The 25,680-nt window shown below is 40.8% G+C and overlaps 1 protein-coding gene across 1 annotated transcript; it reads right to left on the bottom strand.

The window, feature by feature from the left end:
• IL1RL1 (interleukin 1 receptor like 1) lies at positions 1–25,357 on the bottom strand. Its single transcript, XM_086615821.1, has 10 exons — positions 25,288–25,357; positions 23,297–23,498; positions 22,836–23,004; positions 22,586–22,748; positions 20,894–20,962; positions 18,887–19,019; positions 18,637–18,794; positions 6,284–6,427; positions 4,212–4,370; positions 1–347 (listed from the first exon to the last, which is right to left on the bottom strand). The coding sequence occupies exons 1-10, from the start codon at positions 25,352–25,354 to the stop codon at positions 1–3; spliced, it is 1,611 nt and encodes a 536-aa protein (XP_086471947.1). The 5' UTR covers positions 25,355–25,357.
• Between the last annotated feature and the right edge of the window lie 323 nt (positions 25,358–25,680).

Here is a 25,680-nt window from a genome sequence, read left to right as displayed (position 1 = left end):
TCACCTGGCATTAGCTGAGTTTGAGGACCTGAGTGTCAGTGGCATATGGTACCTCACCTGTTTCCAGAACTTAGAATTGAATGACTGTGGGTGCACGGTGTGCCGCTCTTTCCATTTGATGGTACCTTGCTGCTTAATAATAAACCTAAGAGATTCCTGAAGCTTCGCATAATTCCCAATTGTCTCCATTTCCAGCAGGATCACCTTTGTATCGTTTTGAATGAGGGCTTTGTATAAAGCAATGTGTTGATCATAAGCAAGTTCTTTACAACTAATCAGCTGGTGTGTCAGAAGGAGGATCAGCCGTCTACTCTTCTGCATCCTCTTCTCAATTGCACTGGCTGTATCTAGGAATGTACAAGAAAATGCTGAGACCCTGAAATTTTTTTATAAACTCTTTTGTGTTCAGGTACTTCATTATCACTGCTTTTTTAACCAGAAATAACTTCTGTCTCACTTCAGTCTCGTACAGTTTACTCACTAGAAAAAGAGATTTTAAAAAAACCCAAACAAACAATCAAACAAACCCACAAAACCCCAGAACTTTCCTTTCAAATGTTTTCTTTGGTTGAAACATTAATATTTTCACTGCTCTTAAGAAATGTTAGAGACTTTTAATCCAACAACATAGGGTCAAGTTCAGTAGATCTGAATTGCATCAAATCTGTGCTTGAACAACAGTCTCTATGTAAGGAATCATGTTATATCAAGTTTAGTGCTTTTCAGACTGATCTTGCAATACTTACCAATGAAAATTAGTCATTTGGAGACTTTGGGGTTACTTACTTCTAGGAGACCTACTAGCAGAGGGAGTGTTAATTTTCCTGAGTTATAGCATGCTAATTTACATGCTAACTTGTGCATTGGTTTGTCATCTGCCCTGTGTGGGAGGATCCAGACTCACAGGGCATATGTATAATAGCATGACTAAAGGTGTTTTTCTTTCCCACTGCCATGTTAGGGAGAGCTGATCAACCACAACTGGGACTGTGATGTTGGAGGTGTTGAACCTAGGAAATTCAAGAACTAGTATGCTACGGGAGAAACTCCTGGGCCAGCTTGGAAAGCTCCACATCAAGCCTCCAGGATCAGCTTTTCTCAATGACCTGATGTGATGTCTATGGGAGGAACACTGTGGATCAGTGCCTGTCCAGTGAAATGCTCATCTCAGTTAGAAGAGTTTCCCGTGGTCTGTTGAATGAAAGCTGGAGTTGTTTTGGTGGGAGAGCATCATGCCAGGCCAAGGGAAAGGAGGTGGGAGCTAAGCTAAGGAAATTCAATGTAAAAGGTATTTAATAAATTCACTGATGTGCAGACATCATTAGCCAGCTGCGTATGCATCGTCTTTTCCTTTACTAGAGGCTGCCAGCTCATTGCAAATCTTCTCAGTCTCAGGCAGGCCCAGCTTTTTCAGTTTCTGGGTCAGGAAGAGAACCCCTTCAACGACTTCTCAGTCCCATTTCTTGACTCTGAGAGTATTCTATGAAAACAATTTTTCTATCTGTGATGTTCACCAGACATAACTCCATTCATTTTCTTCTTCTTTTTCATTAAATTTTCCTGGTGTTAGGAGAATAAATCCTTGGAAGGCGAGAAAAATTAAGGCGTGCTGTTACTGTTGTCTGTTTAGTTCCCATTACAACAACACTTTTAAAAAAACATCTTTCTCAGTTTGGAGGTGTAGTCCATTGTACTCAGTACTGAAAGACAATGGGCCTCGGGAGGTATTTACTTCTCCATTGGGATTTCTGATGCCATACTTGTGCCAAGAGGAAGGATGGGGCTGCATGCTGCAAATACTTTAACCAAGGGATTCTTTGCAACCTGTTTTGTGAATGTCAGAAGTTTATATGTGTTCAGAAAGTGACAAAAAAATATTGTGAAAGAAAATCCAGCAGCAGCTCTTACACATAAAAATTCAAGCATCTGAATTCCACCTACTGGGGGGGACAGTACTCTCCACTGCTGGGAGAGTACATCAATGGAAGTATAATATAAGCCTGCCCTGTTCTTAAAGTCTTTTCCAGTCCTTTGCCCATAGCCACTGCTGAAGGTAGGACACTTGGCTGTACAGAACATCGTTCCACTGATATATGATCATTCCTCTGTTGTTTGCTCATGTTTATGTGTATTACATATATGGCAGCTCCAGCAGTGTTTGGTTAGATTCTGCAGCACGGAATGCAGTTGGCAGGACAATGACACCATGAGAAGAATGGAGTAGAAGGTGGTGTTAGTGAAAACTCTTGGTTTGCTGGGTAAAACTTGCATTTGCACCTCTTCAGGCAACTGTTAAGTTGTAGAAAATGCCCTTAATCAGTAAGACCAGGAAACAAAAAGAATGCTAGTTTAGGGAAGCATAATGGGAGTACAATAGCTAAGCAGTGCAGTTTATCACTTGAGTCGTTCTATATAACCTCCCTTTTTACTGGAAGAACATAAATTTCAACTAATGAAGTCTTATTCTGGAACTAAGCATCATAAACCTATCCTGAAATAATAATTCCATTCTATATCCTCTCAGCATTTTTTTTTTTCTGGAAATACATGGAATTTTACAGCGGAAAATATAATTTGTCAAACACTGTGATATGTGCTCAGGAAGGATCACAGTAACTCTAAGTGGCATTTCCTGTTATACTCTGTGCTTAGTATATTTTAATTGTAAGGTTTTGGATTTGGAAATCTGGTAACAAAAGGCTCAAGATCAGGAGGTAAACAAGAGTGGGGAGTGTTTGGGTAAAGCCTGTCTGCCTGAAAGCAGATAACTTTTAAGCACTCACAGTGGCAGGCAGATTCTGAATAGCTTTCCCACCTAAGGGTAAGCATTTTGAAGCATGAAAGTGGACAAAGAAGAGAAAATCAGGAAGCTGAGAATGTAGGTACAAAGAGAAAAAGGACAATTTCAGGATATTTTTAGAGTTTTTATTAAATCAGACCTAACAAGTCAAACTATAGATACTCACTGTCCAAAGTGGTTTGATGAGTTTTCTGTCTCACTCCTGGGTTACAGGCATCAGTTCATGCCTTTGTACAGTGAAAATATCTTTGTTTTCAGCCAACTTATCAGAGTCCATGTTAGTCCCACAGTTTTCAACTCACTTACATGCTGTGCTCAGCTTTCTTCAGAATTGCCATCCATAAGTCACAGTTTGAGAGCAGCGCCCGATAACAAAACATTGCCCTGTCCCTAATCAGCTGAACAGGTGCATAAGTTTTTGTCGTTGATGGTTTTATGAGCTACTGTTAGTTCCTTGTTCTGGATCTGGCTGCTGGAAATGGTCTGGCTCAGCAACTCTTGCAGCTTTTTTTACGTTCTTGCTGCAGCGGGTTTTCCCAAGGCCAGGCAGCACTTTTGCTACTCTCCAGAAGAGAAGGACATCAAAGATGTCAGCCCAGTTCTAAGCAGGTGAATGACACCTGGCCTGATGCAGGTGATTTCAGAAATGTGTAATGGAAAATGTGTCAGCTTTGGCTTCATGCCTGCTTACTGACAGGCAGAGAAGATCTGGTCCACAAAATAACCACAGCACAAAATAAACAGACAAGTCAGCTCTGAAGGAGAGCAGCTAGCACCTAGATGACAGTAATCATAAAAGATAGTGTAGAGGTGTCCATATGGAAATTAGTATGGACTAATTAACATGATTCCATTCTGAAAGACAAGGAAGTGGGAATAAAGAATAAAGCTCTTGAATCAGAGCTGGGAATTGTGTGAGGTGAAAGCAGGTCATGTCAGTGAACAGAAGCTGAACTTCCTGTGACTCTAACACCCTCATAACAGGTTGAAAAGCCCTGAGTGATAACAGCAAGGTTAATTCCTCAACTTAGTTTGTGGTTTCCTCCTCTTCCATGTCTTCTAGACCTACTAAGGCAAGGTTTGGTTGTGGCTTCACCAGATAATGGCTGTGCAGAGTTGTGCTACTCAAAGAGCAGGTGTATGTTTGAAAGAGTCACACTTGGGGTCACACTTCCTGCATGACTCAAGAAGATGATAAACAAACTGTGCCCTTGCCCTGTAGCTTGCTTTTCTTAGCACACCAGCAAGCACAGAGTGCCATTGTGTCACCCTGCCTGACAAACAACTGCTGAGGCGATGAGCAGTCAGGTCAGGAACATAAAGAGACTTTCTATACCTCTAAAAGGGATTAGAACCATAATTTGCTCCAGCTTGACAAGTCATTCAGTCCATTACCTCATCTGAAACCTACCTTCTCCAGGATATATGTCTCTCCCATAAATGCACAGTTTATATCCACATTTATTTTCTAGAATGTCTGGCATGATTTGGTAAACAAAGTATTCCACAAAATTAGCTTCATTGGTGTGATTTCTGGGGTAGATAACATATGCATCGTAGATCTTCCCATCTGTAAGGCAAAACAAAACAAAAGTGTATTGTGTTAACATGAATTATAGCAGTCTATTGCAAAAGCCAGAAGAGCAATAAAAGTATCAGCCTTTGCAATAGAAATAAGTAGAAGTTCCTGCTAATCTGAATAATATATATTATCTGCTGCATGTTTGGAAATTAGCAAATGTGAACATTTGGTGTTTTCCATGCTCAATTGTTATGTCCTGTGTGTTTGTATTGTGAAGGTTGTATCTCAATGCATACAGAGTAAGCATTCAACTGATTGATGCATATTAGTACAAAATAGAGATGAAGCTCAGCATTTGTTACTTCAGTTACTTCAGTTGACACCCTTTGTCTTTCAGGACAAGACACTCCACTTAAATTCTTCTACCTTGAAGAAATTACTTGTCATTCCCAAGACATATCATACTTCTGAGTGAAAAGCTCCTTTGCTCAGGAAGCCGTCTTACAGTCAGAACCAAGTACAAAGTTAAATATTTCTTTCATTCTTTTCTTCATGTCTCTTAAATATGGGTTACATTATAGCTTTTTTTTTTTCCTAACCCTAAATGTCTAATTTTTTTCTTTCCAGTGGAGGTGATCATATCCTTTCTTTTGTTGCTATCTGAGGTTCTTGTCCAGACCATCCTTACAATAAAAAACAAATAGCCATTTCCAGAGCCTGATTCGTTTTATCATAAAATACGCTTAAACGGAAATTGCCCTAAAAAAGCATAGTCCTTTCTTCTTTAAAGAGAACATAAGTAACTATATTAGCTGTAAATATCTACCATGCAGATATCTGTGGTAGGAGTTAGCTTCAGATTTAAAAAAAAAAAGTGAATTTAGATGTCTACATGAAAGCTAGGTCTTGAAACTCCTACTGCAATCAGTGGAAAACTGATTAGTTAGTGAATTCACTACTGCAGTTAGTGAATTTTAGAGTGATTCGGATTACTCTCATGTAAATGCTGGAGGTCCAACAGAGTTGCCTAAACATAGGCATCTAGTGACATTTGAGACATTCTATGGTGCCCTACCTGATCTCCAGACCCTGCTCCAGAAGTCTACAACATCCGGCAGATCTGTGTTATATGTTCATTTTTTTGGCCATACCAAATGACTCTAGATGTCAATGTTTAGATCACTGACACAAGGTCCCAGTGCCTGGTTAGCTGAGTTGTTTTTATTGATGAGGAGTTGGATTTGGTCACCTAAGGTCATGTGCCACATAGTGTCATTAGGCACTGCCTGCCCTTCAGCTGACATTGCAGACGGGTTAAGGTCTCTCCTAAGTCCTAAGGGAGATCCAATGGCACTAGCTGCTTATGGTTAGACAGGTGAACCCAGCCGTAGTACTCCAGGTTTCATATCTATGATGGGAACTTGCATGTGTGCACCTTCATTGCATGTGACTAAATCTAGATGTCTTAATCTTGGGCTGAAGCCCATCTCTAAAGTTGGATGGAACGTATTCCCCCTAAAAGTGTTTTCCACACTTGGTACCTTTCTCTTCATCTGATAAAAACTGTATTGCTCTAACACATGCCTGTTAGCACATTAACTAGCAGCCTGGTTCCTTTGCTTTAGAGACTGCATAACAAGTACAGTTAATAACATTGTAAATTGGATTTTCACTGTCATTTAATGTTTCCTGGGAAATATTTCTGTTCAAGAAAATATGAAACCAGGACTGAATCCCTCTTTTACGTAACACGTCACTACAGAACCCAGGAAACAAGGGAATGTGAAGCACAACCAGAGTTGTGTTTTCCCCTCCATATCTAAGCAATTTCAGAAGGCTTCAGAAAGTGAAGGATCAGGTTCAAGTGTCATATGAGGTAGTAAGCAACTGTAAAATAAATTCATTTCCATATGATTTGCCTTTTTCCTCTTTTTAAACCTTCTTGCTCAATTCGTACTCACCATCCTTGACTGAGTAGGGCTGAAATATCTCCCGATACAACAGGACGATATCAACTCGGAAGGACTGGTAAAGTATAACCAAGACAGCTATTGCAACTAGTAGAACTAGAGATCCTATGATCAAGAAGCTGTTAGGAAGACCTGCTGCAAAGAAGAGGAATATATTGTTAGCTGTAGAGAAGTTAACTGGTGGGCTGAAGCCTCAGCCTCTCATAGCCTTACTTCTGCTGCAGCTTTAAGGAGCTCACAACAGAGATGACAAAGCTTTTTCCTTCCCCAGCTGGTGTAGCCAACACAGAGACCCCCTAAACTAGAAGCATACTAAGCGGTATATAATAAATATTTACTCCTGTTGAATACAGACCTACCTACACTAAATACCACGGCTGACAACAATGTTTAAGTATTTTGTAACATTGTAAAACTATTAATAGCACAAGCAGCAACAATGTTCAAGCATTTTGTAAGGCACCTGAGTCTACACATGACAACTATAAGCATCCTCAAAAGGACAAGTGGAGACTTCTGGCATAGCTGCACAAACAGGGTACAGAAAAACATGTGCAAATAATGAAATCTGCAAGATAAGAACAAAGTACGCAAAACTAACAGGAAAACAGAACATGTCCTGGTCATAAAAATAAAATAAACTGTACTGGAGGCAGATGATGTTCTCACTGCCTTTTCCTTTGAAGAGGGTCAAGGAGCATAAAATAGCAATGACAAGTAAAGAAAACTGGGAAAGGAAGGAGCCACTTACTTTATTTCTAGCCTCTCTCATGGAAGAGCTCTTGAATCTGACTACCTCCACCTCAGAGATGAAGACTTATCAAGGATAAATTCAGAGTAGATACAAGGAAGAAAATTTTACTATGAGGGCAGTGAAACAATGGAACAGGTTACTCGGAGAGGTGGTAGATGCTCCATCCCTGGAAACATTCAAGGTCAGGTTGGATGCGGATTTGAGTAACCTGATGTCCTGGTTTTAGCTGGGACAGTGTTAGCTCTTCTTTTTAGCAGCTAGAAGAGCTCCGTGTTTTGGTTTTACTCTGAGGCTCGCTCTGAGAAGAATGTTGATAGCAAGTTGATGTTTGTGGTTGGACGTGAGACTCCAAGGACTTTTCAGTGTGCCGGAGTGCAGAAACATGGCGGGATAAGGGGGGAGCATAGTTGGGACAAGGGGGACACGATTCCCCTTGTGATTTGTGATGGAACTTAAGATTGAGGGCCAAACTGGCCAATTAGTATTCCATATCATGCAGCGTCATGCCCAGTATAAAAGTGAGGGTCAGCCAGACAGAAGGGCTTTTGTGCTTTGGCTCTTTCGCTACTTCTGCTCTTCTGTGCTCGCTGTGCTTTTGCTCTATTGCTTTTTTTTTTTTCCTCTCTCTCCCAGTACTCCCATTCTCGGAGTACTATCTCTTTCTCTGTCCCTCTCTATTTCGGGGCCTCGTGTTCGTCTGGGATTGCAGCTTCGGGACGAGACGGGCTTTGCTTACGAGGGGGTGGTGAGCATCTACACTGTGTATTAAATCATCTGTATTAAATTGTTCTTATCTCAACCCACGGGTTTCCCGTTTATCCTTTAATTCTCTCCCTCATCCCTGGGACTGGGGGAGGGTGAGCCAACGACTGTGGGGGGAGCGGCCTAACCCACAACACCTGATCTAGTTGAAGGTGTTCTTACACATTGCAGGGGATTGGACTAGATGACCTTTAAAGGACCTCTAAAGGTTGGTTCCAACCCAAACCGTTCTGGGATTTTATGATTCTATAAGGACGACAGTCACCAGCTTTATCGTATGCACACAGCGAGTCTAGGACAAGACAGTGATTGTCACTCTTCTAGGGAAGAGCCACATTTCTATCACGATCCAGATAGCTGCATTTCTGTATCAGCCCATTTTCCCTTTTGTTCTGTGATTCACAGACCAGAAGTCAATCTAGATATGTGCATCCTCCAGATGGCATCTAGTTCTGCTACAGCAGGAGATGATGGGAGATAAAGGCAAGGTCATTTTGTACTCTCTCCAAACTAGAAAGATGAAAACTTAATGCACAGACTGTTATAGCCACAAAGCTGAAGAAGACGTTTTTGACCTATGTCCTGGACATACTGAATTCAGCCAAGATTCAGTACTGAAAACATGACGAATCCCAGATAGCCAAGTTTGAAATTAAAGTATCAAAGGCTTTATACAGCAGTTATGCAAAGAGGATTCATTATTCCCTTGGAGGGAAGATTAATGGCAATTGTCTCATAGTAGAAATATGCTCCTAAGCAAATGGAAGATTGCCTACATCTACTCCACTTGGTTATAACCCGTACACTAAGAGCAATTCCATGTACATTTTTTCTCAGACAATTAAACCCATTAAGATATTTCCATTTGCAGTCCACCTTCTTTACCTAATCATTCCTGCTCAGCATGACAGGTCATCATCCTATAGTTGTAGTAATATAAATGTTTTGGGGACTTTTCTGTGATTCAGATCACTAAGATTATTTAGATTAAAAAATATACCTATAGAGGTGTCGGGCTGGATGATGGTCTTTTACCCCCAAAGAAATGCACACGAAAAGATCCAGATTGTGCATCACATCTGTACCAAAGAGTCCACCTATTTTTAGTTTACTATGATACAGCAAATACAGTTATTGCCAGATGCAATGCCCTGGCTTGGAGTACCACTAGAAGCATGTATCCCTTCAGTGTCACAATCAGATTTATGATGTCATGTTTTGAGATTTGAGGTATGTTTCCATTCCAGAATTATCTTAGCTGAGGATTATTTTCCAGGATATTCCTGGAAAGATAATGGAACAACTTATCCTTGGTGCTGTCTCTAGGCGTATCAAAGATAAAGGGGTCATTAAGGGCAGTCAGCATGGCTTCACTAAGGGGAAGTCGTGCTTGACAAACTTGATAGCCTTTTATGAGGACATTACCCAGTGGGTGGATGATGGTACAGCAGTGGATATGGTCTGTCTTGACTTCAGTAAAGCATTTGACACAGTCTCCCACAGCATCCTCACAGCTAAACTGAGGAAGTGTGGTCTGGATGATTGGGTAGTGACGTGGATTGTGAACTGGCTGAAGGATAGAAGCCAGAGAGTAGTGGTCAATGGGACAGAGTTCAGTTGCAGGCCTGTATCCAGTGGAATCCCTCAAGGGTCGGTACTGGGACCAGTATTGTTCAACATATTCATCAATGACTTGGATGAGGGAGTAGAGTGCATGGTCAGCAAGTTTGCTGATGACACTAAACTGGGAGGAGTGGCTGACACACCTGAAGGCTGTGCTGACATTCAGAGAGACCTGGACAGGCTGGAAAGCTGGGCAGGGAGAAATTTAATGAAATACAACAAGGGCAAGTGTAGAGTCTTGCATTTGGGTAAGAACAACCCCATGTACCAGTACAAGTTGGGGACAGAACTGTTGGGGAACAGCAGAGGGGAAAGGGACCTGGGGGTCCTCGTGGACAGCAGGATGACCATGAGCCGGCAATGTGCCCTTGTGGCCAAGAAGGCCAATGGCATCCTGGGCTGTATTAGAAGGGGTGTGGTTAGTACGTCGAGAGAGGTTCTCCTTCCCCTCTACTCTGCCCTGGTGAGGCCGCATCTGGAATATTGTGTCCAGTTCTGGGCCCCTCAGTTCAGGAAGGAGAAGAAACTGCTTGAGAGAGTCCAGTGCAGGGCCACAAAGACGATTAAGGGAGTGGAGCACCTCCTTCCTTATGAGGAAAGGCTGAAGGAGCTGGGTCTCTTTAGCTTGAATTCCTTTGAATGTTGACCACATTTAAATTTAAATACAAACATTTTGGCAATACAAACATGAAGGTGAGCTCTGACATACTCCCTGTAAAGATCCTTCATGGTACCTCAACCTGTGGAGGGTAATTATATATACTGTTAGCAAATCCACTCAGCCAAGTCTTGTGTATTCAGAGTAGGGATCAGATGTTCAGGGCTTTTCCTCCCTCTGCCTGCAAAATGCACATAAGACAGATGTGGCTGCATCAGCCAGCACTTGAGGAGGTGCATCTTACAGCAGGCTGAAGAGCCAGTCTCAATTTCTTGCACAGAAGAGGCAGCAAGACAGATTGGAAAATGCTGCAGACTGTGTGCAGCTAGTAAGTATGCTACCAGGTGAAGGCACTGACTACCACCAAGGATCAATTTCAGAGTTTTTACTTGGACTTGGCACTAAGTGAATGAAATAAAATATTTAGCAGTGAAGAGTCCTTTATATCAAAATTTACAGGTTTCCTGACTTCTCCAGGAGATGTTGAATAAGGCAGTGCATTAAGTAGTACCCATAGAGGAAACCCAGAAATGTTAGTGCCTGAGAAATTCCACTGAAAAGGTATATAAATAAAGAGTTTTCCCTTTCCTCTTATAGAATGCGAGGTAAATTTGACATGATTTTCATACTCTTCCTATTTTTTTTTTCCATTTAAAGGGAGGAAGAAACATCAGGCATGCAATGAAGCATACCTTACCAGAATTAGGAGATCTGGGGAAACCACCAAACAAAATTGAAGTGGGCAGGAAAACAACCAGCTTCCTTTGTAACGGAATTTGGCCATTTTCTAGTTTTAACAGTGCCACATGATGCTCTTGAAGGAACTTTGTCCTTGTAGACACCTTCAAATTTTATGATTTGATCCAGCTTCTTAGTCAATACACACATACAGAGACAAAATCAGGAAACCTCTTCCACTCCCTGGTGAGGATGACTCGAGCATCAGAGATTGCTGCTATTTCTTGCTGCTTCATTTGTAGATGCTGTGCTTGCCACGACATTACAAATACTGTTATAACACATTGAGTAAGTATCTATGAAACATCTAGAGAAGAAACAGGTTTCAACAACTTCTGAAAATATGAACCTAAAAAATTCTGTTTACATTTGGTTTTGCACTGATTAGACCAAGGCTGGAGAAGTGATAAATTTCCTGTGCTTATACAGCTTGTAATGCATCAGACAAGAACCCCACAGGGGTCTTCCTGGAAGACCAGTTCCCAGTAAAGCTGACTCAGTCTCTTATTTCTCTGGAATAAATAAGCTATCTTCAGCACAACGGGGGCAAGGGCCAGAAGCCACTTTTGGAGGCCCTGAACAAGGCTGAACGTATCCTATTGTTCCATTTGGCTTTTTTTCTGCATCGTTTAGTGGCAGAGAGTTCATGAGTAGACTGTCTTCTAATAATATTTATTTCTATTCAAGAGCAATGGTAATATAGAACTATCAGCTCATTAAAAAACAATATTGGAGATGGCAGAGAAAACAAGCCAAGAAAGCAACATTTGAAGGATTTCCTGACAAACTCCAGAAGAATAGCAGTTTTTTGTAACTTTTCTGGCTTCTAAGTGGACACACTTCCACACAGTAAATGCAGAGATCTGGGTCTCTGTGCTGGGTTTATGTGGTGGGGTTTTGGTAGCAGGGAAGGGGCTGCAGAGATAACCCCTGTAAGGAGCTGCAACAAGCTTCCTGGGTCTTAATTATTAATATTAAAAAGATACATTAATTATAAGGAACAAAACTTTTCAGATTATATCAGTATAAAAAGAATTAGGACTAGCCAGCAGGTCAATAATGGGCTCCAAACACTAGCCAGCCCGGCCTCTGGCCAGGTCGGACCCACCTCGGGGGCCAGGGCTGAGCCAGCCGGCACCTCTGTAAATGCCCTATTGTCGCGGTTTAGGCTGATCCGACAACTAAACTCCACACAGCTGCTCTCTCACTCCTTCCCCAGAGAAGTAGAGAGGAGAAAAATGTAATAAAAGGACTGAGGGTCGAGACAAGAACAGAGAAGAAGCATCCACCAACCATGGCCCCGGGCAAAACAGACTTGGCTTGGGAATAAAGCAAAACAATTTATTAACAGTTACTTGAATGAATAGAGAGAAACAAAACCAGTTACTTGAGAAGACAAAAAGAAACACAGCCAGATCTTAAAAACAACACCTCCCAACCTTTCCTTTTCTTCCCGGCTCTACCTCCTCCCCCAGCGGCGCAGGGGCACAAGGAATGGGGGAGTGCAGGTCATTTCATCCCATGTTGTTACTACCGCTCCTTTTCTTAAAGGAGGAGGAGTCCTTACACCCTTTTTCCCTTCACCAGTCACAACAATCTAAGTTTCCCAAAGTTGTTCTGTTTTCCACCACTGTGGAGTCCATGTTTTGCCTGTTACTTCTCCCAATCACTATCCTTATCTTGAATTCCTCAGCTCCACATTGGGTGACAAGAAGAACTGTTGTGGTTTATGCCACTCCAGCAGCTAAACTCCTCACAATCGCTCACTCCCCCACCCCCTGCGGATGAGGAAGAGAATTAAAGAAGAAAAAGAAAAGAGAGCCGTGGGTTGAGATAAGAACAATTTACTACTACTGCTACCAATATATAAATATATAAAGATATGTACAATAATAATATACAAACGAGTGTTGTATGGTGCAATTTCTCACCACGCCTTGACCAAGGCCCATCTCATCCCAAACTAATGATCCCGAAACAGATAAGTCCCAACACCACAATCCTGGACGAGCAAGAGGCCCGAAAATAGAGAGCAAGACAGAGAGAGCACTCTGAGAGTCCAAAAGTGAGAGTCCCAGAAGAGCAAATACCCTTCTTTCCGGTTGACTCTCACTTTTATACCAGGAATGACGCTGCATGATATGGAATACTAATTGGCCAGTTTGGCCCTCAATCCTAAGTCTAAGTACAAATCGTAAGGAGATGCGTGGACCACCCATCCCGGCCATGCTCTCCCTTATCCTGTTGTGCTCCTGCACACTGGCAAGAACACAGCAGCTGAAAAGTCCTTGAGACCTCAGTGCCAACTATAAACATCAGTGCGCTGTCAGTGTTCTTTTCAGAGCAAGCCTCAGACTCAAACCAAAACACGGAGCTCTTCTAGCTGCTAAAAAGAAGAGCTAACTCTGTCCCAGCTGAAACCAGGACATCTATTTAAGGAGGGGACAAAAGAACCTGAGCCAGGAACGACCTGCTGTGGAGAGAGGAGAAGATGGCGGGGTCTAGCTTCCTCCCACACAGGCAGCTGCCTGCGCTGGGCTGCCACCACTCAGATGGAGATGGCCACAGCAGCACGGCTTGGAATGCCCCAAAACAACCTGCTCCGGAGGCACCCACTGGGTGGAGATCATCCTGCCAGGACCACCGAGGTTTGTGGGGCCAGTCAGCCCCAGCAGAGCTGCAGTGGAAAGAGGACTGAGATCTGAGAGAAATGGCCATGCAGACACCAGGCCAGTGAAGATGGAGGGGAGGAGGTGTGCCTGCAGCCTGTGGTGGGACAGCAGAGGCCCCCCTGCAGCCATGAAAGAAACAGTGGAACAAGACCCTACTCTAGAGCAGAGATGCCTGCACCTAAAGGAGTTTGTAGAGGCCTGTCTCCATGGGAAAGAACTCCATGCTGCTGGAGAGAGACAGTGGAGCAGAGATGCATTTGCAGTCTGTAGGAAGGGACTCCACGCCAGAGCAGGTGGCTGCACCCTAAGAAGCCGTGACTCCATGAGCAAAACCTGTGCTGGAGCAATCCGATGGGTAAGTATTGCACCCTGGGGGAAGCACTCACATTGGAGAAGTTCATGGAGAACTGTCTCCCATGAGGAGGGGCGAAACCTTGGAGCAGAGGAAGGGTGTGAGGAGTCCTTCACCTGAGGAAGAAGGAGCAACAGAAACAGCATGTGACGAACTGACCACAAACCCCATTCCCCATCCTTCTGCGCTGCTGCAGAGGAGGAGGTAGAGCCGGGAAGAAAGGAGCAGTGGGACGAAGGCGTTTTTAAGATCTGGGTTTGTTTCTCATTTTTCTCTCTGATGTGCTTGGTAACAAATGAATTTGATCTGTTCCCAAGCTGAGTCTGTTTTGTCCAGGGTCATGGCTGGTGGGTGATCCCTCCCTGTTCTTATTTTGACCCTCAGGCCTTTTGTTACGTTTTTCCTCTCTCCAGCCCACCGGGGGTGGTGGGGGAGTAAGCAAGCAGCTTTGTGCTAACTTAGCTGCCAGCTGGGCTAAAACACGACAGTCTGGAATTCCTGTCCACATCCTTCTACCAAAGATGAGCCAAAAGGTTAGGTTCAGTGTTAAATATCTTTGAGGAAGAACAGAGCTAATGTTCTGGGCTGAAATTTATCTCTGCTCTGAATGACTGGAATCTCTGTCATTCTCCAGAGAAGAGAGTTCATGCCAGAAAGATTTGTGGTCCTCTGGGCGTTTTACACTTTCTTGTGAATGAGAATTGAGGAATGCTCAGGGAGAAACAAAATGATGCTTGTGGGTCAGACACATGAAAAGCCACCTCCATTTTTTTAACGAGCCCTGACTCAATGAGGAACTAAAAGCCAGTGGCAGCTTATATATTAATAAAAATGGAAGGACTTGGAAGGTAGTTGGACATCCCATGTAATCCCTAGCAGACAGGTTAAAGGAGAGGCTGAAGGGATGTTCCTGTCCCAAACCAGCTCTACTTGTGGAAGAGTTTAACATTTTCAGTGTTTCTCCAGTTACTTGTCATCGCCTCTGTCTCAGGAGCTAACAGCTTCCCTCCTTCTGCCAGCAGAGCTACTTTTATGAGCATTGATTCACTGCAGTCATCAATGAGCTGAACTGGTGTGAACAGTGCAGCCGATTATACCTGTTCTTGAGAGGTGGTATCTTCCAGTATGAGAGATACCAAGCAGTTGTGGCGGGGCAGCTGGGAGTAGTTTAGCAGGCAGAGTCGCTGTCTCCTGACAGATGTCCAGCAAGACTAGCTACATCTTTGTTATGAAAAGAGGAAGAAAATGAAATTAAAAATTTTTGCAAACTCCTTAGCCTTACAGCAACCAGAGGCACACCACACAACTTGCTATGCAGATGATCTCAGAGTACATGAGAGGATGTGTCTTGCGGCAGAGCGGGAATGTGAAATCTGGGATGATCACCAATGCTGGAATTAAAAAGGGAGATACAGGACTGAAAGATCTGAAGGAAATGAGACAGCTTATATTTTCTGTAAAGAGGTGTTATGAGACATGAAGAATGTCTTTATGAATAAGTGTTGTTGAAGGTGTCAGAAGATACCAAACACCTTCAAGCAAAGAGGGAAGAGAAAGGATGGGAAATAATGTGGAAGGATGGGTTCCATATTGAGTGGGGCTGATCGAAGTCTAGACAGGGGGTGGATAAGAAAAAAAATGGAGAAAGATCTTCCTCAGCAGCAGAAGCAATCTATGAATATAGCAGCAGCAGCAGCTGAAAGATGAAGAAACATTGGCACCTCCTAATGGAGGCAAGAACATAGCTGCAGAGACTGTCAAAATTCATAGCCAAATTCCCATTGAATTCTTCTGTTAAAACAAAGAAAGAATTTGCCTGATTTCTCTGTGTCTAAAAGACATAGTGTGCATAGTCTGGATACCACCTAATCACACCGAAAGGAGCTGACTGCGTTGCGTTACTCCTGATAACTGAGGTACTTAGGTCATGTAGCTCATTTCTAAAGAGCTGATCAGCTTCTCTTAGCAGCATTTTTTTCCTGTTTAAAAAGATAAATGAAAAGACATGCGAGACAGACGCTGTTTTACAAAACAGCACTTTTCTTCACACATGTAAGTGAATACATACATGTGTGCACAGCACATATCCTAAATGGGAAAATTCACTTCTTTCCCTGTGAAACGTCAAGCAGCTTTGCCAATGACATCCGTTCCTGGCAGTATTAAGGGATTTTTTTTGTTTTCCACGGAGAACAAAACCAAACAGCTCTCACCACTCTGGACTGTGAAAGAAACTTCTCCTTTTCTTATCACTCCTCTCTGGCAATTTTTTATTCTTGTGTGTGTTGCAATTGTTATCAAAGCAAATTTTTAGAGTTCATTATAAGAATATTGCTAACTGTGAGTTAGGACTTAAAGCATTTGATTATGACTTAGAAAAGTAGATTTAAATCATGGTTCCCACAGAAAATTTCCATATGGTGAGTGAAATCGTTCTTTCAGCAGGTTTTAGAAGACAGAGACTATTGCTGTAAATCTGAACAGTTACTTACGCAGAGGAGCTCTAACACTATTTCTTATACCAATTCCTTATAGCTTACTCCCTTAATCTGTCACCTGAGCTGCTGAACACTATTTATCTAGTTCATTATATGCCCCCAAAATAGACTAATTTCAGTAGTAAGTGACACAACACCTGTTCTTCTCTTACTTCCCATCAGATCTGTGCTACAAATAATAGTAATGTAACCCATAGTGAATGCCCTGGAAAAAAAAATTGCAATACAGAAACTTGTGTAAAAAGAACATCAACAAGATAGTAGCTAGCGGACACAAGCTGTGCAGTAGGTAACACTAAAGAATAACCATAAAATTAAAAAAAAAAACACACTACACAACTGTTTTTTCCTATTAAAAACAAAAAACCAAACAAAATACAAAAAAGGAGAGTACACGTTTTTATTAGACATTGACAAGATGAGAGGCACAAGCAATCTTACAGCATTTTTATTATACTCAGAGGCAAGCTCTCATTATTTTATCATAAATGTTGCTCAGCTGTGAAGGAGTGAGCGAAGAAAACTAAAGCAGAGCACAACCATTTCAGGACGTAGCATTGTTTACACCAACAGTGCTGAGGAGCAGAAGCAGGCGTCTTGACAGCAGCAACAACAAGGAGAAGGGGACAGACATCCACATAAAACAGGCAGCAGCAAAGGGGGGTCACAGTCAAGAGCTTTCATGAACATTTACTGAAGACCTATGGATAAAAAACAAAGTAAGATTTGTCTACAACAGAAATTAGATTCAATGAATCACTTGATGAATACAGAGTATAAAATATACCCTTTCCTTCATCTAGTCTGTAATACAGGACCAATAAAAAACTTGTATTGCCTGAACTAGACTGAGCAGGAACTGCTAATCAGTTCCCTTCCCTCTCATTGCAAGTATGCTCCCACACTAAGATGCTTCAGTGCAGAGCTGATGCGCTTCCGCCTACCTGAGTGATGCTATGCTCGCACTCACTTAGCAATATCCAACCCAAACATATCCTGCCAGCTTCTCAGTGCCGTCCTGCTGGATGATGCCCCATTCCCTGTTATAATTTACCTACATCCCTTCTAGTCTAGGCTACGGCAAGGAAATATGTCTGTGATTTGAAGCCATGATCCTGTAGGAAGTTATGAACGATCAGGAATACTGCAGGACATGGATCTGTGCACAACCTGTGATCACAATACACTTGATTTTACTCTTCTCACCACTCTCTTATACAAAACTAATCCCTGTCAAAAGTCTTGGGATCTCTTCTAAAAATCCTTAGTGGTTCAGCATATCTGAAGGGATAAGAAAGGAAACCATTAATCAAAGCCTCTTGTCGTGCCTTCACAGACACAATAGCATTTTCTTATGAATCTAACTCAGTGGTGCTGTCAACAGTTCTCAGGGATCCGGCTACCCGTGTTAGAACAAAATTCCCACAGGAGCTAAAGATCACTGCAGTCCCCACCATTTACTGCCCTGGATTTGCCTTCTCTGGCAGAAATTACTGGAACCATAAATTGAAAAATGAAACCAAGGGAAAGACTTCAAAGTGTTGTTCACCCTTCAGTGTGGGGACACAGTGAACACAGTGGCACTTGGAGGGAGAGAGGATAAAGCTAGACATCACAAAAGTTAGTCACGCCACTTAACATTCAGTCAAAAAACAAGGCACTAGAGTGGATGTGGTATGGGAAGGGAGGCAAGCAAACTGGCAGACTGGCAGCTGAAACTCTTGGTTTTAAAGTTTGCCTATTTTCTTCCTTGGTTCCACACTAGAAACAACAGTTTGATTCTTGAAAGAAGATGAGTCTCTGCTCCTCACAATGCATAGTGACACTGAAGACCAAAGGAGAGGTCAGTTCCTTGCCCAGCTCTCATCTGCAGAGGATCCTCTGCAGACTGAGTGTTTTGTAGAGCAGAATGCACTATACCAGTGTGCTTCAAATCCGAGTGCACTGCCTGCCTTCAGGGCAAGGACAATTAGTCACCCGAGCAGAAATATCCTAGAAACAGGATGTTCTTATCACAGGGCTGATACACTGTCCTGTTCTGCATATTTTATCTCTCGCTGATACCATTTGAGTAATGCCCTCCTCCCAGCACCATTTACCCCAAGGACTTTCATGACCTAATGAAACCACAACAATTTTGCCACTGGCTTGGATATATAGGGAGGAAGCGGGCTGGTTTTTCTTCTTACTGGCAGAAACTTTCTTACTAACAGAGACAAATAATAAAATCACCAACATGTTTCAAACTGAGTGCAAAGTGTAAGAAAACAAAATGAAAAAATCCTACCCTCACATTGTGCTTTGAGTTGCAATGTCACAGTGGCCTTTGTGTTGTGCATTTCGTTCACTGCTACACATGTGAAATTTGCCTGCAGATCCTCCTTTTTTATTTCAGTAATGTGCAAAGTGGTCTCTCTGTAATATACTTGCTCATGTCTTTCAAAACTAACAGAGAAAGAAAGAGCAGATACCATTGGCTTTAATGGCTGGGAACAGTTTGCATAGAAGAAATATTACTCTGTGTTTTATGTACTTACAAATGCATCTTTTCATGAAATCTTGAAAAATCTAAGTATTTCACAGGGATGTTATCCACATCCCATGTGACAACAGCCAGCGGCTGTTTCTTAATCCCCAGGCGGGCCTGACATTTCAGAGACAAAGCAGCACCTAATCAAGATACAGAGAGATGTAAATATTCCCTGATGAAAAACAAGTATAATTTTATTTTCCTCATAACGTCTTTGTCTACAAATCTTCATACCACCTGTGAGATTTTTCTTAACAATTTTGACATATTATTTTCTGCTCAGAAATTGATACATGGAAGAGACTTGAAAAGAAATAATAAAAAGAGGTTTTAAAAATGATCTAATGCGACACCAAGAATTATAAAAGGAATTATTTATATTTGTTATGATGAAGGCAATGTAGACTTTTTTTGTGATGCTTAACCCATGTATTCAACTATTGAGGAATATGAAAAGTAAATGCTGGTTTACACAGAAATGCACATGGAAATAACACAACAATTTCAATATATATTATTTCACTTAAGTCTTGTGTGCAGACTCTTATCTTGGATTTTATTCAAGCTGGACAAAAGTAAAGTAAATCAGTCCGAGCAAAACTAAAATAGGAAATTACTTATTAAGTATTTGACACTAGGAAATTTTTATTACAAAGTAAGAGTCACCATTGCACTGAAACAAGGTATAATTAAAAGACTTTAAATTGATTACGCGTAAATCTGCATCTAAGCAGGGCTTAGATAAAATTAACCAATCTTATGATTTACATCCTGAATTATATTAGGGAGCATGGAGAAATCTCTTCAGTTTTGCAAATGGGAGACAACAAATCCAGTACAGCAAATGGTTTTTAAATGTAAAATAATAATTGCAAGGAAAGCCAAGATTACTTATTGTCCCAGAGGGACAGAGCACTAGAGACTGACCATCTTATTAGAGAAAAGTGGATCTGGAGTACAGATCCTCTAATTCTGAGTGACAAAGCAACTAGGGAAAAAAGGCAAAAAAGATGAGGAATGTAAGTCAACATGGCAACTCTCTGAGTATGAGGCACTGCAGACAGAGCCCTGGGCCCTTGCAGTACCCGCTATCGCAGCAGTCTTGCTGTAGGACAGAAACAGTGCAGTAATTACGATCCCTTCTCCCAGTGGCCCAGATTCATCTCTCCTGCTCTGGGAGACAGTTATCTTACGCTACCTATTCATGTTTCAGATGGGCTCAGTCACTTTCTGGAGAGATTCCCCTTTCTCCGTTGACTATACAAAACCCTAGACATCTCTCACTCCTACCACAAGCACCTTTCTCTGATGTTTCAAGTTGCACAGAGTAAATCTTAGTCACTGAGAACATCTGTGGTCCTAAATGAAAGGGAGATAGGGAGCAAGCTCTGCAACATGGGCTCTCCTGCCTGCTATTTCTAAGTTCACTCCTGGGTCTTGCCTTTCAGTTATCTTGATATCTTCCAACCAGACAGGTCTGGTCAATGCCAGCTAATGTGGACATGAGCCAGGCAGTGCTCCATGGCCTCAGGGCCAGCGACCAGTCCCTTGCTCTCCTTCATTCATCAACAGATACACAGCCAGTGTCTCCAGACCAGAACTGCAGGTAACAAGGAGTATCTCTAGTTGCGAGAATAATTCATCCTTCTCTCTTAGGGGTACCATCAAGCAGTTTCAAGGAATTTAGCTAAAGCCCTCTCTGAAGTGGATGGAAGCTGTCACTGCTTCAGCTGAGATGTAATAATTGACCATGTAAGTAATCCTAGCCTATTCCAGCAAGGTAGAATGGGGTATTTAAATTCCCTTTAAATTGCTTCTTAATATTTATCGGTAAAAATAACCCATTAATTACATCTAACTTCACATCATTGTACCTGGGGTGAATTAGATCTGGAAAACATTATAGTGCAAAAACATAATGAAAAATTCTATCATCAAATCTTCTTGAAGATCCCCATGTTCTCTAGGTCATCATGAAATGTTAATTTAAAAGCAATTTAAAATCTGTACTTACCAAGCTCCACTTCTATTACATCTTTATCTTTTGGAAATAAAATTTGAGGTGGTAGAGGTGAGTGTTTTACTTCAGAAATTAAGAAGGGAAAGAAAGGACATATTAGAAAATTGTGAAAAAGTGTTTTGTAAGATAATGATTATAGTTTGTACAGTTAATATTTTAAGATCCCAAAGCAGAATTGCAAACTAACACTACAACAGTGTTTCACATGTCTGTTGGGATCACTTGCTTTGATTCCTAGGACCAAATACCCCTAGAGAGTCTGTATGTGTTAATAGTTCAAACATTTTCTCCCCATTTGTTTGTTGTCTTTGTACATAAAGAGCAAGGAAATGTTTTAGTTACTCAAGTAACGTTTTAGCTGCTGAGTGAAAAAAAAAAACCATGCAAATGCAGTTATAGGTTTGTGTGTTTTCTCAGTTGCTTATTTTGTTTTTTAAAAAAGACAAAGAAATTCCTTCAGACATTTGAGAAATTACTCATATCCATGATATGAAAAAACAAATATGCACTTTCATACAATATCTGAACTGGGGACTCTGCAGCCCACAGCTGCCTGCCAGTGTTCTCCTCTGTTTCCCCCACCTCTGCAGTCTGACAGCTGAGCACGTCTGGTTCCCAGACCTCTCTTTCTGCTCTCTGCACACTGTTGCTTCATACAACTGCTTCCCATTACACGAGTCTGTCATGACATTGAGCATCCTTTATCATTACCTTTTAGAAGGAATACTACTTTTTCTTTGACATATTTCTTTTCCATCCCCACTAATACTTGTGATGGACAGGTTCAAACTACATCCAGCCACTTATCTTGAATTAGGTATTCAAGTCTTTCAGAGTTTTTCCCCTTGATGTACCTTTCTTCTTTTCTTGTCCTTTATGCTATCTCATATTTACCACTCCAAAAATACTGCTTTCTATCCTTTCTGTCATTAAGCTTTTCCATCTCGAGTCACCTCTGTGAAACCCATAACCACATTTCCCTAAAAAATCTGCAGGAACTCATTTAACTCACTGCTTCCCAGGCTGCCAGAAAAGCAATTCTCTGTATCCATCCTAACTATTTCTAATTTTCACTAGCTGGATCTGGTAAAAAAGAAGTCAGGAGAAAGTTAGTAACTTCCTAGCTAGCTGACTATGCTAAGCTCTTAACTGCCAGCATTCAGAGGCAGAAGGTCCTCTGGGTCAGTGTTCATCTGCAAGGTAACAGGAATGTACGTCATAAGCCAATATTATCATCCACTAATTTTAAGGGCTGATAAAAACTCAAAGAAGTTGTCATTAAGTCCTTTGAATTTAGTAAAAACTGGAGCTGACATGACAGACCCAGCTCAGATTTCATATATTATGTTGCAATTCCTTCTTTCTGATTTCAAAAGAAAGTCAGATTAACTTCAAAATGAAGTAATCTGCCTGGATGTAACAAAGGCTTTTGTCAATTTGGATGCCTGTGTGCCAATTGAAACCCAGCAAGAAGCTGAATGTGACCAGGTCTGAATTCACCTCTGTCTTGCTCCATTTGGATCCTCATAAACAAAACTCACCTTAAAAAAGCCCATTTAAAGTTTCATTAAGAAGATAAGCAAACCAACAAAAACTCTTTTTCTCTTTGACGTGCAAAAGAAGCTTCCTTTGCTTTGAGTAGACAGCAGTCCTTCTTATCTTTGCCAGTTACAAAATGACTCTTACCCTTACTTATAAAAATCCTTGTTGCTGACACATTAAACACATTTCCTTTATGAGTGTAGGTAAATTGACAAGTATAATAACCATCATCCTCCTTGCTTGGGTTGTTAATAAAAATGTATTTTTCTCCCTTGAAGTACCTCTCTCCCTGAAGAGGTTTGCAGTCCTGGAAAATAAAAATTCCTTTATTTGGCTGAAAATGGCTTCTCACAGTAATTTGATCTACAACTAGCACTATCAGGGGTTTATTTACCTTATACCACTGGATGATAGTAGCATTTTTATAATTGTCAATTGTAGGACAAACAATTTTTCCTCTTCCAGTGTCATTTGGGTAACGAATCTGACTTGGAAAACATACTCCTTGCTTGTATGGATGCACCTGCATACTCATGTTGAATGACTTTGTGCGATTATTTGAGCTTTAAAAATGGAATAAAGGTATGTTAATGATAGTATTTTTATATGGAATGAACTAAGTGTTTGTAACAAATGTAAGTTTTGTTTTTATAAACATATGGATGGTTATTGTAGTTCAGTCAGATTGATTTTTAACAACCTGTCATAAAAATAGCAATTGCAGAATGAAGAGTTACATGAATTGGTGTACGCCATGAAAAAATGCCATCATTTCCACAGATAATAATTAGAGTGTGTTATTAAAACCTTTTTTTGTTCAGGCTTGTGCCTTTCACTTTTCAACGTTGCACTTACAAATGTGTAACACAGGCGTAGTTTCCAGAATCCTCTCTAGAATTTGGCAGAAACCAAAGAAATTGTTTAAAGGAAAATATTCGTGACCCCTCTTCTTCTGCAGGAATTATTTTGTTAGTGTCCATGTGATACCAGGTGACTTTTACAGATGAACTCCATCGGGGACATTTTATAACTAAAGCCTCACCTTCCATTGCATCAACTGCAAATGAATGAAAAATAAAAACATCAGATTAAATAAACCTTAACCCCACTGAAAGAGAGGAGAACTTGGCATTCCTAGATCAGTAACTACCTTCCTTGAGTTTTCAGAGATTAAATATAGCAATCTTATTCTCATCGGATATTTTTCAAGAAAACATTTGTTTACCTTAAGTTATGGAGCCATTTGTTTGCAAAAATAGTAATTAATATGTGCGACAGAAGAAAAAACACAAATAAAACCTTAGATTCAAACCAGAGATACACTAAAAAATATGAGCTTTTAATTAAAAAACAATAATTTCTTGAAATGAAGTTCTTAGGCAAATCTTTGCTTGAAATTGTGGTTTTATTCAAAACAGAAATTGAAACACAGAGAAAGGCACTGGCTTTAATGCTGTACTATGAAGCTAGCTTTCCTTACTTCAGTATAATTAATATTTATTTATAAAACAGAAAAGAGCTTTTTCTCTGCCTTTTTAATACAGAAAAAGGAAGTGAAATAAATTTTTATTTCACTGAAGAAAAAGCTAGAAGGAAGAAGTCTGTAGATAAGATCATCAAAAAAAAAAAAAATAAAATAAAATAAAAGCCAGAAGAACTTCTCTTCAAAGTTCACAAAAACGTGAAAAAAAAATGAACAGAATGTAACAAACTGAAAGGAAGACTCTGATGGGAAGGTGAAAAGATGCCAGAGAGGAGCAAGAGACAAATAAGAAGCATAGGAAGACAAACCACACACACTCACACAAAAGAAAAGAGAGGAAGGAGTTGAGAGTAAGGCACCTTACCTTTTTTTTTTTTTTAACTGAGTATATTTCTAGTTTTGAACACTGAAACTGGTCCAGAAAAACTTGAACCAAGCAATTTTGACAGATATTTAAGTACCCAGGCACCTGAATAGTGAACTGCCTGCTGAAAACAGAAATGCTAATCTGGAGGTTAAATTGCATTTTGTAGAAGAAAAAGATAAGAAAATAAGCAAGGAAGAAGAAAGAAAGAAGAGGGAACACATAGAAAATGAAAAGCCTCATCTAAACTCAATGACATCACTGAAAATTATCTTGGCAAATTCTTCAGCAGAATTTGGCCTCTTAATAAATCTAATTGATTTGAAATGTAGCATTCATATCATAAAACTGAGACTATGGGGAAATATTTAAAGATCATATCTTACAATACTTTCAGACAAATAAGCATCTCGGCAGGAGAATAGAACTATGTGAGTGCTATATAATGCTGTGTCACTGGTAGAAATTACTACAGGGCCAGCCAGAGCTGACCTGTCAGAGAGAGCTTACTGTTTTGAGTATCCCCCACATGCAAGGAAGTGTTGTTGTTACGTTGCACTTGTGGGTTAACACCCCCAAAATCAGGACATTAAAAAACACTATTAAGGAGCAAAGCTCCCAGTTATGTCCCTGGTTCAGCAGGGTGCATACCTATATGTCCTGTTCAGTGCGATTTAAGCATGCTCTTGGAGACTTTGCCCAACTGGGGCCTGGAACACCAGCTACTCTCTAATCCTTTAAAAAAAAAACTCTTTTCTTTCTGCTTGCAGAGTTGCCAAGGAGCAGAGGTAGGACCTAGACTTAATGTCACAGAAATGGACAGTACTCAGTGTATTCTAATATACAGAGAAAACACCTAAAGCTAGTTTTTAAGCTGTGATTTGTGACTTGAGGTAAACTAGCTAATTTTAAGTTTTAAAAAAATTACCAATTTGGGAACAGCCTATACATTTCCACAGAACAAACCTTGTCAAAAAGTATTTTTAAAGTGTAACTTACATATTTCAGATGCCATGGAAACCAAGAGGAAGGTAGATAGGAACATCAAATGTACATTTCCCGTCATATCTCTAAACCAAAAATAAAAACATTGATCTCTCAGAACACACTCTGACTGCAGCAGTTATGCTATTGCCATGGTACTGATGTACATCTACTAACAGATAACAGTATCATACCGTGATAAACTGTATCATGTGAGCTGCTCTCTACAGAGTATGTGTGTGTGTGTGGCAGCAGTTTTGCAGCTTTGAGATGATGCTTTTTGTTCTAAAATCAATGCAATAGTTGATGTTCTGTTGAAGCTACTGCTATGACTTGGTTTACTGGGGGTGAGGGAATTAACTCTGCCATGGTGGGCTTCAGGCAGAAGCCTTCTCTTTCTTGGTTGCA

This window comes from Tauraco erythrolophus, chromosome 1, assembly GCF_009769465.1.
Source record: "Tauraco erythrolophus isolate bTauEry1 chromosome 1, bTauEry1.pri, whole genome shotgun sequence".
NCBI classification, from domain to species: domain Eukaryota; kingdom Metazoa; phylum Chordata; class Aves; order Musophagiformes; family Musophagidae; genus Tauraco; species Tauraco erythrolophus.
Note: the sequence above shows the minus strand (reverse complement) of the source record. Positions and strands in the feature narration are given on the sequence as shown.